Source organism: Sebastes fasciatus, chromosome 13, assembly GCF_043250625.1.
Source record: "Sebastes fasciatus isolate fSebFas1 chromosome 13, fSebFas1.pri, whole genome shotgun sequence".
NCBI classification, from domain to species: Eukaryota; Metazoa; Chordata; class Actinopteri; order Perciformes; family Sebastidae; genus Sebastes; species Sebastes fasciatus.
The window spans coordinates 5,514,298-5,531,283 of record NC_133807.1 but is presented as its reverse complement, the minus strand read 5'-3'; the positions used below and the strand labels follow the sequence as shown (position 1 = coordinate 5,531,283).

The 16,986-nt window shown below is 39.2% G+C and overlaps 1 protein-coding gene across 1 annotated transcript; it reads left to right on the top strand.

Annotated features, from left to right (window-relative positions):
- The first annotated feature begins 1,641 nt into the window (after window positions 1–1,641).
- Window positions 1,642–16,675, top strand: LOC141780027 (chaperone Ric-8A). Its single transcript, XM_074655080.1, has 14 exons — window positions 1,642–1,723; window positions 2,067–2,158; window positions 4,014–4,061; window positions 6,104–6,121; window positions 7,162–7,251; window positions 7,823–8,373; window positions 8,989–9,124; window positions 11,188–11,376; window positions 11,593–11,687; window positions 11,848–11,998; window positions 13,186–13,281; window positions 14,599–14,743; window positions 15,419–15,701; window positions 15,794–16,675. Exons 2-14 carry the CDS (start codon window positions 2,069–2,071, stop codon window positions 15,999–16,001), a joined length of 2,100 nt encoding a protein of 699 aa, XP_074511181.1. The 5' UTR covers window positions 1,642–1,723; window positions 2,067–2,068; the 3' UTR covers window positions 16,002–16,675.
- The last annotated feature ends 311 nt before the right edge of the window (window positions 16,676–16,986 follow it).

Genomic DNA, 16,986 nt, shown 5'->3' with positions numbered 1-16,986 from the left:
CCATGGTGTGATTTTTAAAATCTTCCCCCCAATAACTTTTGCGTCATACACACAACTCATGGGGAGAATCCTTATCAACATGACTTCTAATCACAGTAAACATCTTTTTTACATGCTCCCAATGCTGTGGCTCACTGTTTCATATTTTATTTTGTTTTATTTGCACACATAAAACTTCATAAAATCCAGATAATGAAAAAAATAGGAAATGGTACAGGAGAGGTCAAGAAGCCACGGGCTTATACAACGGACCTCCCCTCAACATGAGGAGAAAAACAAACAATAACAAAACAAATAAGCTAACATAACTTAAAAAAACAAAACAAAAAAATAATAACAAATGTCAAAATATGCATATACTATATATATATATATATGTGTGTGTGTATTCTCTCTTCTTTTGTTTTTGTTTTGTTGTATATTTTTTTTATTGGATTGTTGTGTACTGATTGATCAATGGCATGTAGGGGAGGGGAAATGAGTTCAATAAAAGTCAACAGTTGTCTTAAACAATGACCCGTTCACATATCTACACAGCAAAAAACTATAAAAACTATTAGTTACGGAAGCCCTGAAAGGCAAGCTAGAATTTTTATTTTTTTTCCCAGTGATCCATTTTCTGAGTATGATCTAAATTATTTTCTTTCCCTTGTTTATGACTTAAGAACAGGTGGAACTTTTTTTTTGCCAGGATAAACTTCTAATCTCTAAAAGTTCATTTTTTTGTCTGTGAAACAGGTAAAAAAAACAATTTAGGCGGATTTTTTCCTGTCTCAAAATAAGTGATTTTTTTAACGTTTTTTAAGGCTTCCGTAGGTTTCCCTAAGAGGCAAAAAAAAGTTACTTAGTAAAATCAGCCTAAAATTTGTTTTTACCTGTTTCACAAACAAAAAAAGGAATTTAGAAAGATTATCGTCAACGGTGCGGTAGAGTGAACGCAATACCGCCCCCGCTGCTCCAATTCTCCGGCCAATCTCACGTTCCATCGTCCCCTCACTCGCAAACAAGACCCCGAGGTACTTGAACTCCTTCACTTGGGGTAAGGACTCATTCCCTACCCGGAGTAGGCAATCCATCGGTTTCCTGCTGAGAACCACGGCCTCAGATTTAGAGGTGCCGATCCTCATCCCAGCCGCTTCACACTCGGCTGCGAACCGATCCAGTGAGTGCTGGAGGTCACAGCGATGAGATCCTCAGCACACCGAACTGCAAACCCTCCTCCACCCCGACTACTCCTCGGTATCCTGTCCGTGAATATCACGAACAGGATTGGTGACAAAGCACAGCCCTGGCGGAGGCCAACCCCCACCGAGAACAACTCGTTGAAATCAATTGACAAATGTAGATGTTACATTGCTATTTATCCACAAAAAAAGCAATCCCCCCATTCATTTGTATGTGTTTACAGGCCAGTCTTGTCAGGTCCAATATGGCGCCCATGTTGACGTACGATCCAGGAGTCAATGCGGCGTCTACGTGTATACGTCTATGACTATGTCCACTTCTTATATACAGTCTATGCTTGCTACAGGTGAAGCGTGCAGGTAGTAGCCTATAGTAGGTGGCCAGAGTAAATCCAGGGCTTATAGAGAGTGAAGGAGGGAGGGAGGGGTGGAGCAAGAAGAGTGAAGAAGTGTGATTACTCAGCCACTGTTTTATCAGAGAAGAGAAGGAGAAGTTGTCAGAGGTTTCGTGTGTCCATTTCTCTTCACAACACCAACAGGTGGGTGCAGGAACTCATGGTCACTATGCCGACGACACTGTGATTCTCGTTCATGGAATTTGACATTTTCACAGTTATGTTGTGGTAGCCTACATTTTTATCCAGAGTGGAACGATGTAATTAGGTTATATATGTGTTTTAATGGGTCACTTTTGAATTACTTTTTTATGGATCTAATTTTGATTAATTTGAAATATGATTGTTATTCTTTGATTACAGTTAATCTACTTGTTTTTAATATCATTGATTCTTCATAGAATCATAAATGTGGAACTTTGGAGAATATTTGGCTGCTCATTTCTAAGCACTGGGCTGTTGTGTTGTGTTGTTGGTTGGGCTGCAGGCATGGTGGCAGACGTGGAGAGGATCATTGAGAGCGTCATCCAAGGAGACCAGGACTCTGTCCAGCTCCTACTGGACAGCTACAATACCCAGGTCATTGATTGTTGCTATGACTACTGCATCAGAACAATATTGTTTTTTTATTGCCATGGATGTAGGATTACAGTTGGTAATATAATAACTTCCCATTAAACTAATTTAATAATCAATTGTAGATCATATTTCAACAATCCTGTTTAGTACTAGAACCTATTAAGAATGGAAATTATTGGTTAAATTACAGAAGCAATGAGCACATCGGTTGTACATTTGCACTGCTGTGGGCTATTGTCTGTAGATTTCCCTGTTAAAATATGTTGAGTGATTTCTGTGGCATTAGTACTTCCTCCCAGTACTAGCTAGTCCGCCCTCGTCTTGCTGCTGATCCCCCTCTTCCTCATTCTCTGGTGCAACCCTCACCAAAAAGAAGTTAATTCAAGTGTGCTATTAGTATACTTCTTTTAAACTTAAAATAAGAGAGTATGCTATCAGTTTTATGTACTTATCAGAGATATACTTAACAAAAGTATACTTGGCTCATACTGACAAGGATAAAGGTCTAAGTATACTTGGTTTATACTTCTACTTAATGTTTTGATCAAGATACACTTAAGAAAATGATAAGTTAGATTACCTGTAGTATAAAAACTATTAACTGAATATACTTTAAAGTGCACTTTCATAAACTATAAAGTGGGCTACAAGTATAACAAGAATACTTGCAGTATACAAACTATTAAACTAGTAGTTTACTGAGGGTATACTTTAAAGTGCACTTTCATAAACTAAAAAGTGGGCAACCAGTATAAAACTAGTAAACTATCAGTACAATACTTAAACCTAAAGTATACTTTTATAAACTACAAAGTGGGCCAATTTAGTCCCAAGAAGTATTGAAGTACACTTACAAGTATAAAGCTAGTACACTATCTGTATACTTATAGTATAGTTGCAGTACAAAATAAGACTTAAATGTCAACTAGTTGTGTACTCAAAGTTTACTACTCTTACACTTAAATCATACTGGCTTATACAGATAATTCTAAGTGTACTTGGCAAGTATACAGAAAAGCCCAAGTATACTTGGATTATTCTGAAAAGTATACATAAAAGTATATTTGGCTAAATACTATAAGTTCACTTAAGAAAACTTACAAGTATCTTGCAGTAAAAACTATTAAACTAGGAGTTTACTGAGAGTATACTTTAAAGTGTACTTTCATAAACTAAAAAATGGGCTACAAATATATCACTAGTAATCTTAACAGTATACCTATAAGTTCACTTGTAGTATAGTTCATATTATAGTTGCAGTACAAAATACAACTTGGATGTAAACTAGCTGTGTAGTCAAAGTTTACTACTCTTATATTTAAAGTATACTTAAAAGTATACTTTTATGAACTAAAAAGTGGGCCAATTTAGTCCCAAGAAGTATTAAAGCAATTCACTTATTAGTATACTACTAGTACATTGATATTAGCATACTTACTACATAATGTATACTTGGGAAATATATACTTATGAAAAAGCAGTATACTTCAAGTTTATTTTATGAAGTATACTGCTTTTTCGTAAGGGAAGCTGTCTGAACTTTAATTCCATGGACTTTGGACACTGACTCTGATGCAGCCGGTGTCCCCAGTCACCATGTTGAAGCCACTATCACTCCCTTTACTCTCTTGGTCACTGCATGTGTTGTGATTCTACACTGCATACCAACTGTAAGCAGGCTTTTAATATGTCAGAGTGTCCACAGTAAGTGAAAAGTATTCTCAAAAAGGTCTGTTTGCATACTAAATCTGCATGACTTCAGAGTGTGCTATTATCCCACTATTGCTGTTGTATTGTGCCATTGTATTTGTCCTCCATCTTCCTAACCCCCTATATTCTTTTTGTTTCTCTTCAGTATGCAGAGTGCTTTTTTTTCAACACTGAAGTGCAGGAAAGAAAAAAGGTCAGTACACAATAACATATGACTCACAGCCGTATATGTATTTCCCTCCCCCACTTTGTCTTCATCTGTTCCATCATTCCTTTTGATATTTTCCCTTATTGTATTTCTGTATTTTCTCCTCTACTGCAACCTTCCCCCACCCTTCCCCTGCTTTTTCATCATCCTGTCTGAGTCCCAGCCTGCTTCCACTGATCCTGATGCTCTGATTAGAACCACCTCTTTAGTCTAGATTCCTATTCCTTCCTTATATATGCCATCTGCATCCCATATCAATATATCTTTCACTGTATTTAGAAATATTGATCCCTCACATGTGAGCAGATTTTTAAAGAAATGTAGTTATGTAATTACTGTCGCAGCATAAACAGCACATCATAATTAATCAGTGTAAAATGAATGGTATCCGAACAATATCAAACCTGATCTACGTCACATCATTAGAGTTTAAATCAGTCAATCAACCTTACGTGTCCACAGGATCCGTCCTTTCCACACTTCCCATTCATTGTCCATGTAAGCAGCCGTGCAATGCATTCTGGTAGCGTGGCGGCACGATTCGAGAGACGGAGCATCACGACGACCGTTCCTCATTTGCATAAAGTTGAGGTCTAGTCTACTCTATGCAAATCAAGGGCGTCCGACGCGACTCGCTGCCTCTCGAAACTCTCGAGAATCTTTTAAAATAAACGTTGTTGATCTAAAATAAAGACAGATTCTGCAGCTGCGTGGCTTATTTCTCGCCTCAAATGTTTTCAGAAACACATTTCGGTGAACTATTTTCGTGATTATAAGAGAAGAAAGTTTCCAAACGAACCGCCGTGTTTGTTGCGGTTTGAAAGCCGGGAGCAGCAGCCCACGGTGGGCAAAGTGTTCGTCCAATCGGGAGCCAAGTGCCTTGTGTCAAGCGGCAGCCCACCAAGCGTCCAATGCTGAAGCGGCGCGTCCCCTCGCGATAAAAAATGCCCCGGTGGACACTTACCATTAGTGAGAGAGAGAATAGTAACAAGCTCCGTGTCAGACTCAGAGATCTCCCCTTCAATTCAATTCAATTCAATTTTTTATATTGCATTAAACAGAAGTTATCTCGAGGCGCTTTTCATATCTAGACCGTACACTATAACTTAGAGACCCAACAGGCCATCTGCCTTATTATCATAAAGTGGGCATGTCTTTAAAGGGGAGACTCGTGGGTACCCATAGAACCCATTTTCATTCACATATCTGGAGGTCAGAGGTCAAGGGGACCCCTTTGAATATGGCCATGCCAGTTTTTCCCCGCCATTAATTTAGCATACGTTTGGAGCGTTATTTAGCTAGTAGCTGGTACTGAAAGAGGGTAATTAAAATCACGAGTTGTGTTAATGCGTTAAAGAAATTAGTGGTGTTAAAAACTAATTTGCGTGAATGCGTTATTATCGCGTTAATCTACCATCTCATATCTGATGTTACTGTGGTGTGACTCATCTGTTCACAGTGTGAATACAGGTTTGTTTTGTGGATGCTTGTCAAACAGTTCATTATAAAGGGGCAACATGCAGAGATTAATATTTCACATATCATGTGGCAGGACATCAGTGAGAACATTATTTGGACTGTACATCACATATATGTGCAGAAATACAATCTCTAAGGGAACAAAAGGTGCCCAATCCATCATATCCAGATGTGTGCTGCGGCTGCCATCACCAGAAACTGCTATTGCTCCAGATGACACTAGAGAGGGAAGGACTTCCCTTTAGACTACATCCTGGATGCAGAATGTAAAAAGGTTAAAATTGTGTTGTACTGAGTAGTTTGGCTGTGGCTGGTGAAGCTGTTAACTGGTCATCCTGGGTGAGAATGGAGGACGATAAGATCCTCTGCTCTCTGATTGATTGATTGATTGATTGATGACACCAAATGATGTTTAAGAGCTCTGCTCTGGCTCCCCTAAACTCCCCCCTGCATCTAAAAATTCATCTTTCTCTTATGCTTTGATCTCAATACTGTTTTTTTTGTTTCACATGCATTTCTGTCACTGTTCATGGACAAACTGACTGCAGCAACGACAACTGGATGAGGTAAATACATAGAGAGAGAGAGAGAGAGAGAGAGAGAGAGATGAGCTGTCTAGGAGTTTAGTCTGTATTACAGTAATCTGTAAAAGTGCTTAGAGTGTTTAGTCACTCCCTGTGTGTATGGATGTTAATGTGTTTCAAAACCGATTGTCTAATCATAGCTGTATGTTCCAAAGCTGCTTGGATACTTCATGACTCAGCTTGTTAACCTTCACCTTGCAGACATCCTTAAGCTACACAAAGCAGCCCTGTGCAGGGAAACCACATGTGTTCTTGGAACTATGACAATCGATATTGTCAACACATTTAGTAACCCTTTAAATGCACAAATGAGTGTAAATAATTACATATAACTAGGCTGATCATGATCCGGATCGCCACCAAAATCTAATGGATTGTTCATTGTGCCACACCCCACCCCTCCAAAACATGTCATTCAAATCCATCACGGACTTTTGGAGTAATCCTGCTAACAGACAAACAAACCAACAAACCAACGCCGGTGAAAACATAACCTCCTTCCTAGGCCTTCGGCCTTGGCGGAGTTAATAATCTAGTGAAATAGGTGTATTGGATAGGTGTAAATAGGTGTATTTTGATGATTAAATATTCTTTACAGTTTAGATGTTGAATAATTGGCACATATGACACACAATGCTATAACGTTTTACATGTGTTTTACTTGTTATTGCCTATTCAGATAATTATTGCTAAGTATTTTGTTTTCATAGTTTCAGTTTTCTCTGATCGTGAGAATGAGTCTTTTTTGATAATGCTGTAGGATGCTGAAGGGGTGAACACAGCGCACATAAGATAAAAAAAGAGTGATGACAAAATGCTATGTGATTATAGCCACATCATCCCACGACAAAAAAGGTTTGAAATTAGCAAATCGATACTTTGCGTCCTGTCCTGCTCCATCGGGGATGAGGAGGAGATCGAACATCCTGGCTCAAATTGTAAACTGTATCTTTGTGTGTGTGTATGTTACAGCTAATATCTTTTTCAGGTAATAGTGCTAACTCCCCCTCTTGGTTGATCAGTTCAGGGAGAACAAAGTGAGGGACTGTGCTCCCAACTCTGATTCTGACATTGACTCAGAGGACGATGAACCTGATCTCCTTCTCCGACAGGTAGGCCAATGATTGAGTATTTTTTGGTGTCCTCATTTTTCCGAGCTCACCACAGTGTTCTAGAGCGTCCGTAGCATTAAAATCAGGTCTGACCAAAATATAGCCTTAAACAAAATCTCAACAGATGGATGTATTCGTAGAAGCATGGCTCGGAAATACTTTGATTCCCAGGTCTCTAGGACCTTTGGGAAGGCACGTCCCCATTTGTCACGTTTTTTTCAAAAGTCCTGATATTGTCTATAAACACGTACGTGTGTGTGCACGTGTGCATTAGAAATCTCACTACAGATTGTTAGTCGCCAGGCGTTTGCAGAATGTAGTAGATGAACAGATATACACAGCTACTAACAAGGCGTTTTGTAGCATTACACGAAATTGCATACAGGAGTCTACTTCCTGTGTGTGTCCCTGTTGTCTAATTGACTTGTCAGTTAAACCCCTAATGCATGTATGTATGTATGTATATTGTTTTTTCACCTCCCATTCCTTTATTTTACTCCTTTTCTCTTGCAAATGATCCCTTCTCAATCTTCATCACTAACTCGTTCCTCTTGACTAAATGTTTCTCCAGCGCCTGGCCACAGCCCTGCTGTGCTTCATCAGTGGTCGGCTACAGCCGGCAGTGTTACGGGTTTGCCTGCATACACTGCGTATCCTGTCCCGTGACCGGCGGGCCCTCGGGCCCATGGTCACCGATAACGCCCTTTTCACCTTGGCACACCTGGGAGGCATCAGCTCACTGCAGGCATGTCCAAAGCAAGAGGAGGAGGAAATACCTGAGGATCAGTCGGCCGGAACACACGGAAGAGCAGCAAGTAGCTGCGAGGAGGCTGCGGATGCTAAAGCGCTATCTGTTAGCCCTGTTGTTTCATTTTCTACTACTCCTGTGGAGGTAGACGGTGCGGACACCACAAATGGATCAGTTCATCACTGCTACTCGTGGAGAGGTGATGAGGAAGGTCATGTGGTGCTCGCCCGCGGGAAGAAGGACACCCGGGAAGAGAACAGTGAGGAGGAAGAGAAGGAGGAAGATGGGGAGGTGTGTAGGAAGGAGGCCGTGAAAGTCTTGTGTAATGTCATCTACAACAGTCCCATGGCACAGGAGAGGGCCAGCGCACTAAGGTGACACTTTAGAGAATTAAAGTTCAGCCATTGTTAAAGTTCATGACCATTGAAACACTGGTGAAGTTACATAACACTAAGCCTAGTAGTTTCTGCAAGTGCCACACAAGGTCAAGGCTAGATGGAAACATCAAAATTGCAAAACTCTTGCGAATTTTTTTTTTAGTTCAACAAGATCATCAGCGCACAGCCTGAAGTAATAGTGTCAATTATATTTTTGTTGGGCATAAAAAAGTCATATTTATATTATATTCTGTCGTATAATAATATATAGGAAATTAACAATTTGACATCATGATGAGCTTTTAGGAATCACATATGAACAGCAACATTTAACCAATAAAGTAATTCCTATTAGAACCAGTTCTTGAGCACACTAGCTAACTGGTTGTGTGAATAATGGACATACAGACTAGTGTATACTAATTTAGGATTACCCAATAATTCACCCAAAACATTTAGCAATTTCTGCAGGCATGCAAGTATTCCTTTAATTACCCAATTATATTCAAATATTAGGTGTTCTACACAAAAAAAAAAAAAAAAGTGATATGAACGATGCTCACCAGCTGCTGACCAACCTCATGTTTCTTTTCATTCCTGTTTCCATGGCAGGCTTCTGCACAGTCTCTGGGTGAGTCTGAAGCAGGCGATTGACAGCAGGGTGCCGTCCAGTGGCCAGTTTTACAAGCTGAGACTGCTCTTCTTACTGACAGCTCTGAGGCCTGAGCTCAGGCTGCAGCTACAGCAGGTAAGTTGCTTTTCTGATCTATGGAGGGTCACAGTGGATGGAGTTATAGTTTGTATTGTTTTCTTGTGATAAAAGATCATTTTTTGATCCTGAAAAACAAAACCGATTATGTATGTGATCTCAATATATCCCAATTTTTCTTTAGACCAATAGATAGAAAATGTGCCAGGCATCAACAAAAGATAATTCAAATGGTCTACTACAGCTGTAACCCACATGAAAAGTCCCTTTAATATCCCTGACGATAAAAAGAAGTTTATTAAAGTGCGCTATTAGTATACTTCTTTTAAACTTAAAATAAGAGAGTATGCTTTCAGATTACTTTTTATGCACCTATCAGAGTTAAACTTAACAAAATTATACTTAAGTATACTTGGCTTATAATGAAAAGTATACAGAAAAAGTATATTTGGCTAAGTACTATAAGTTCACTTAAGACAACTTACAAGTATACTTGCAGTAAAACTATTAAACTAGGAGTTTACTGAGAGTATACTTTAAAGTGTACTTTCATAAACTAAATAATGGGCTACAAGTATATCCCTAGTAAACTAACAGTATACCTATAAGTTCACTTGTAGTATAGTTCATATTATAGTTGCAGTACAAAATACAACTTGAATGTAAACTAGTTGTGTACTCAAAGTTTACTACTCTTACATTTAAAGTATACTTTTATAAACTAAAAAGTGGGCCAATTTAGTCCCAAGAAGTATTGAAGTAGTACACTTACAAGTATACTACTAGTACATTGATATTAGTATACTTATTACATAAAGTATACTTGGGAATATACTTAAAGTATACTTAAGTTTCCTTCATAAAATAAACTTGAAGTATACTTCCTTTTTGCAAGGGTGCTCATACAAACAACTTCACACTCAACACTGCGCTTCCTTGGGTCCTGAGTAATACACCTGCCATGACATATCTATGCAACTATCACATAGTTGCATCACACACCCAAGTCGCGGCTACTCATGGTCAGAAACGGTGGTGAAATACACTCTGGTACACGGGAAAAAACGTCAGGAGCAGACTTTACCGTTATGCAAAGTGCCTGGGGCCCCCAACTAAAAGGGCCCTAAACAGCTATAAGTTTATTATCATGTTAAGATAGATATGAAAAATATTGAATCATGTTACTATTCTAACTCATTGTACCCCGAAATAACTTACAAAAGGCCCACAACTGTATACTACCTACTGAGTACTTCTACTTCAGAGGAAAACATTGTAGTACTACATTTACCTGACAAAGAAATGTTACTGGTTACATTGCAGATTCAGATTTTACTCACAAAATATAACAATTAAAATATGTTGCATTATTATTCATGAAACCATCCAGCATCGTATTAGAATTGAAAGCTCCACCTTGAACAGACATTGTGCCTTTCCTCAAACAACTGAAGATCACAAATCTGAACATCAAGTTTTCATCCGCTTGCGCTGCCAGCACTGACCGAGGATCAGCTTCGAGGGCGCTGTTGATTTTGGACAAAAATAACAACTCTCCAAAGGAGTGCTCGACTCAGCAGTTGTGGAGAAACTGCAACAGCCACGCACTAAACTCCCTCTCTCTCCCTCTCAACCAAAGGACATTGAATTGAACAGTTTTTAAAAAAAAATATTTACATAATCATTATTTTAATCATCATTATTATATGACCAATCAAAATTTGAATTATATTTTTAAGTTGTATGCATTTGTTCTGCCTAATCCTACAATAAATACATGATTTGCATTTAAAGTCTAAGAGTGTGGACATTCGATTTATTACTTCTTAAGAACTGTGGTCTTAAATGTATAATGTGCTTAACGTCTTATGAGTGGTTTCTGAATAGTTACTCTAGCCAAAGACTATTAATGGAGAACTGGTTAAAGTAAATACTTCCTGAGACAGGGGTGTATCGAACTTGGGGAATCTAACAATAGTTAGTTAGTCAATATCATGATTGTGTATGTAAAACATTTTCTATTCTCAGTCTTGGCTCTCGGGGATCAATGGTGTACATCTCTCTCAGTGCTCACTGGTTTATTTGCTTTATTTATCCGTCAGGAGCGTGGAGTGTCGGTGCTGACCAAAGCCCTCGAGCAGTGCCTGGCAGTGAGGATGGGTGAAGGATATGAGGTGCTTAGTGACAACGCAACTCCTCCCATCTCCAAGGAGATGTCCCAGGAGGTCATTGAGATCCTCAAGACGCTCTTCAACATCGCTCACAGGTTCTACAGGCAGGAGCCAGATGAGGTGACTGCTCAAAAACGCACACAAATCAGCCATGCAACTCACAAAACGCTTACCAAAACGTCTTTCAAAACACCACACCCATAACTTATAACACAGTCCGTCTCAGACTTGACAAAGTTCTTCCAGAGCCACAGGCTAATTCGTGTTAACCATGACAGGTAAACTGACCTTTAGGTGTAAAATGCCCTTAAAAGCAGTACGGTGTGTCTTTTTCAGGAGGAGGCTGCCCTATATCGTCACCTGGCAGCCGTGCTGCGCCACTGTCTGCTGCTGTCATGTGACGGAGAAGACACGTTGGAGGAACTCCAAGGGTCAGACTGCTGTTTTGCAACTTTAAACATAACTGCATTTATTTGACTTAAAGCTGCAGTGGGTAGAAATGGAGCAAATATGATTAAAAAAAACTATTTTTTATAATATAATGTTTATTTTATGTTAATGTTTTTAAAAAGTTATGACTTGTTTCCATAGACATACAGTAAACATCCTGTCAGCACTGCCGCTGACCTGTCTGGACGTCCTGCTATCTGTTCGTGTGGACCAGGCGTCCCACAAGTGGGAGGGAGTCAACATGGACTGTGTCCACACATTGCTGATGTTTATGGACAGACGCCTGAACAAGGCAAGTGTGTGTGTTGAAGTAATACTTAGTGTCAGCTGAATGATTAATACTTGTATTTGAGCAAAAAAAAAATGTAGTCAGTAAACACCAAAATAGCTGTACACTTAACTCTTAACTAAAATAATTCCACCATTATTAACCTCCAAAACTAAGACTTGAAAGTGACCTAATTTGACATAAATAAAGATTTGTAGTGATGCTGCAAATAAAAAGGCACGTTACTTTTCACAGCATATGAAACAAAATGTATATCAGGTTCCTTTCCTTGGTAAGAACAAATTTAAAAAGACATGCCTTCATAAGAACATGTAATAATGTTACACCACTCCCACCAATAAAACCTGTGTGATCATGTGTTGAAGAATATGGGCAAAAACTAAGATGCTTTTTCTAAACTGTAATAACTTTAATATCACAACTATCACAGCTAAATATTGAAGTACAACCTTTGCCATTCAGTTATTATAGTGACAGAAAAATTAATCAACGTTTCAGCTTGCAGCTCTTCTTTCGATTCCTTTTCATGCTAAAATGGTGCGTTGCAGATTACCTGGGTGGCAAAGTTGTGTTGGAATAAATATGGAAGGCAAAATCTGTAAACGTATGATAAAGCATGCAGGCAGTTCAGTTTAAGCCAGATGTGGAAAATATGTCATATTTTTGTTAATTATCTGCAGAAACAGAATTTCAGTTATTGCAAAAAGAATGAGAGAAAGAGAGATATATATTCCTAGAGAAGTAATACTGTCAAAACCACAGCAAAATATTTCACTCTATTCATTAGTTTAAATAATTGAGCATCCAATGGGTAATCTTTCCGTGAGGTGCATGAGCCAAAGAAATATCTAATGGTCTTAACTTGCAATATGCTGACATGTGATTTCATCCTAAACTCTAATAAGGATGCGTCTTTGTGCTCACTCTATTGAGAACATGTATTGTGTTCATACCAGTGTTTGTTTGCGACCGCCCACAAAGATGATTTCCAAACAAAACATGTTTCCATTTGTTTTTTTCAAACAGACATGGTAATGGTAGGCTGACCACTTCCACCTCAGCGTGGAAAAAACATCTCAGTTTATAGGAAGCACTGATGTGACACATGTAATGACTTTGTTATCTTGCTATTTCAGGTCCGGTTCACTCACACTGACTTACCGCTTGGCTTTAATGTGCTTTTTATACAGGGTCTGAGGCTGAAGGAGAAACTTATACCTGTACTGAATCTGCTGACTGAGAGTTCTCGGGTACACAGGGAGACGCGTCACTACTTGCGGCAAAAGGTAGTATAAGCGTACCAAATGTCATAATCAGGAAGTCATCCCCTTTTAATCTGCAGCAGTGAGCTTCAGACAGTCCAGAGGGATTTAATGCTGCTGCACTAAATGCTGATGCACTGCCCTTAAAATAGTTTATTCAAGTGTGCTATTAGTACACTTATTTTAAAGTTGAAATAAGAGAGTATGCTTTCAGTTTACTTTTGATGTACTTACCAGAGATATACTTAAGTATACTTGGCTTATACTTGCACTTAATATTTTGTTTGAGATATACTTAAGACAAGAATAATTAAGTATTCTTGCCTTATAGGCCTACAGAAAGGTATACTTGGCTTGTAGTTGTGCTTACTTTTTGACAGTGTAGCCCATTAAAGTGTGTGAGAGTTTGTAAACAAATGTTTTGATATGAATTTACTTCAATTCATCAAGAATTTTCTATGTTTTGGATTCTCTGTCCACCGTGGAGGCATGTGAGAAAAATGTATTTATTTTTCTGTCATCTCAAAACATCAAGTCAAATAGCAAAAGGAGCAAGTCTCTTTATGTAATACATAAATCTTTGGCAAAGTACTATAAGTTAAATTATACAAAGTATACTTTTATAAACTAAAAAGTGGGCTACAAGTATGTAACTATTAGAATACCTATTCACTTGTAGTATAGTTCATTGTATAGTTTCAGTGCAAAATACAAAGTTTACTGTTCTTACATTTGAAGTACTCTTAAAAATGTACTTTTATAAACTAAAAAGTGGACCAATTTAGTCCCAATAAGTTTTGAAGTACTAGTACTAGTACACTGATATATACTTACTATATAAGTATACTTGGGGGAAATATACTTGAACCTTACTTAAGTATACTTCATGAAATAAACTTGAAGTATACTACTTTTTCGTGAGGGCCTTCGTAAGCCTTGGTTATACTCCCAAACGGACGCATACATGGACAGCTGTGGACAACACGCACGCGCAGTAGTTCTGTTTATACTGTCCGCTTAAGAGGACGCGCTCCACGCACGCGCGGTAGATCGCTACACTACTACTTGTGGCGTAGTGGCCACGTGGACAAGTCTGCACGGTCATAATAAACTTTGCACTTCTGCGAGTACGTGAGGGTCCACTTGGGTCAGAGTAATGTAAATTTTGTCATCACAGGGTGTACGCGTATAGGCTCTGTGCGGACATCCGAATACAAGTGGTAGTGATCTGCTGCGCATGTGTGGAACACAAACATTAATGAAACCATAACATACTGTAAGAGGGAATCTGGTTACTTTAGCATTGGACACAATACTAATGACTTTTCATATGACCCCCAGATCTTACCTCCACTGAGGGACGTTGCCATCCGACCTGAGCAGGACACCATGCTGAGAGGCGAGCTGGTCCGCCTGATGACCCATGTCGACACAGACGTGAAGCACTGTGCTGCTGAGCTGCTCTTCGTGCTCTGCAAAGAGAACGGTATAGTCACAGTTTGCCACAGACTCATTTACTCCCATAGCTCTTGTGAAACTTTTTTTTTTCCAAAAACATTTGTTTCGATGCTCTTGATAAATTAAAACACAGCTTAGAGACAAAGTCCTACAGAGGCTGTTGGGAAGCTCCAGGTACTGTAGGCCAACATATATTTTGTCATGTGTCTTCCTGTTGAATCTTTGAAGGTCTGACTGATGGAATGCTGCAGAGTTGATAAAAGATGAAGTGTTTGAGGGAATTCATTACAAACACGGACACATAAGAACCAACTAAGAGCCTAAAAGCCTTTACACCGACAACCATGACTGTACTACAGTTTTATGAAGTGTGCAAGATGTGTCTTAGTACTGCTCTGATTTTAAAGAGTGGTTTAATAAAACCTAATAAGACCTAATAAAATACACAGCTACTTGCTGCTCTATAATAATCTAATTATTGGAACTGGCATGTTGGAAAGTAACTCTGTCCAAACCTTCCTAGTCTTCCATTGCTCGCTGGTCATAGCAGCGAAACGGAGCGAAATTACTTCATTATAATGGAATCACCGCCACACACATGAAACAGCTTTTAGAACCAAGAGACAAACTGAACAGCTTTGCACAACTTCATATGCAATGTGTACCAAGTAGTAAAAGTTTGCATCTTGTGTCCCCTTCACAGTCAGACGCTTTGTCAAATATACGGGTTACGGCAACGCCGCTGGGCTGCTGGCAGCTCGAGGACTGCTGACCGGCAGAAGGAATTCAGGCGAACGCAAGTATGCTTCCCACTACTCCAGCAACTCAGACTCAGACACAGAAGAGTACCGGGAGGCCAAAGCTAGGATTAACCTGGTGACTGGCCGGGTGGAGGCGGAGCAGCCTGATCCGATGGAGGGCATGACGGAGGAAGAGAAGGAGCAGGAGGCCCGCAACCTCATCGGCATGATCAACAGACTGTCACGGTGAGTGTGTAAATACGATACTGACCTTAATTTAGTACCCAAAGAGAAAGTAATGAAATACTATACTCTCCCTTCCTGTCTCTATAACCCAGAGACCAGATCATTCAGCCGATGGGGGTGACAGCAGAGGGGAGACTGGCTCCACTCTGGGGTCAGATGAGGCGCAGCTCACTGGCAGAAGAAGAAGAAGAAGAAGAAGATGAAGAAGAAGAAGAAGAAGAAGAAGAAGAAGAAGAAGAAGAATCAGAGGAGGATGTGGTTCTGATGCCAGAGGGGAGGAAGGACAAACAGATGGAATAGAAAGCTGTACTCTGGGAACAGTAGGGCAGGGAGTGAAAAGCTGTCTTCTTTCACCACTTGTTTGTAGTGTAATTCAAGTTTCCTGCTATATTTATAGAACAATAGTGTATACACTGTTAGTGTGCTGCACCAAAAGTTCAAAATACTTTGAATGCAACCAAGCACTGACCTTTTTATAGATCAGCCAACATCTGCAGCCTGCTGTGAAATACAGTAAAAGAATACATTTTATTTATTAATTTATTAATTAATGTTTTGAAGATTAATGTCAAAGAGAGAGGCGAACCTATGAGACACGTATCAGAAGGAGTTTGAGTGGTAAAGGGGGACAGGCTGAGACAGTGAAGATGAGAAACATTTAATAGTATTTGATCAATGAGCACCTTTGTAAAGTAATTTACAGTATGTTTGTATACTTTGTTAATGAATGAATGCGGATTCACAGAAAAAAACATGTTTAAGAAGTTAAAAGCTTGTAGATTTTTTTTCTCATGCAAAAGCAAATAAAACAATATAGCCGCAAGCGGCGATTCCGGGTTTCAAGCCAACACAGACTGTTAAAAGTTGAAAACTGCGAGGGGTCTAGACCTTTGACATTTTCCGACACCTGCATTAAAAATAACTAAAAAGTATTATGACGATTGGACGGTCTTTCATTTTACTTCCAAATCTGTGCCAAGCCACACCCTATATTGATCAATTTCAAAAACATTTTGGGGACATGTTTCAACAGCTTAATTGAAAAATATCCACCAGGTTTAGTGACAAACTGTCATTGATTTATGGCTAAAATCTATGCCAGGCCCGTCCGCATGTTTGGAACTGGAGGCTCCCCCTTTTGGGCGATTTCAAATAGTTTTAAACACATGGTTCAACAACGCATAACCCAAAGGGAGCAAGGAAATATATTTAAAAAACTGGCAGCTCAAATCAAGCAATCTGATTGGTTCATATATAGCTGTGATATAATAACCACATACTATGA

What these genes read in the sequence shown, in the direction of transcription:
- LOC141780027 (XM_074655080.1), top strand. Translation starts at nt 2,069, where the DNA reads ATGGTGGCAGACGTGGAGAGGATCATTGAGAGCGTCATCCAAGGAGAC. An exon ending in TGGACAGCTACAATACCCAG is followed by an intron (nt 2,159 to 4,013) that starts GTCATTGATTGT and finishes GTTTCTCTTCAG; the next exon opens with TATGCAGAGTGCTTTTTTTT. An exon ending in GTCACTACTTGCGGCAAAAG is followed by an intron (nt 13,282 to 14,598) that starts GTAGTATAAGCG and finishes TATGACCCCCAG; the next exon opens with ATCTTACCTCCACTGAGGGA.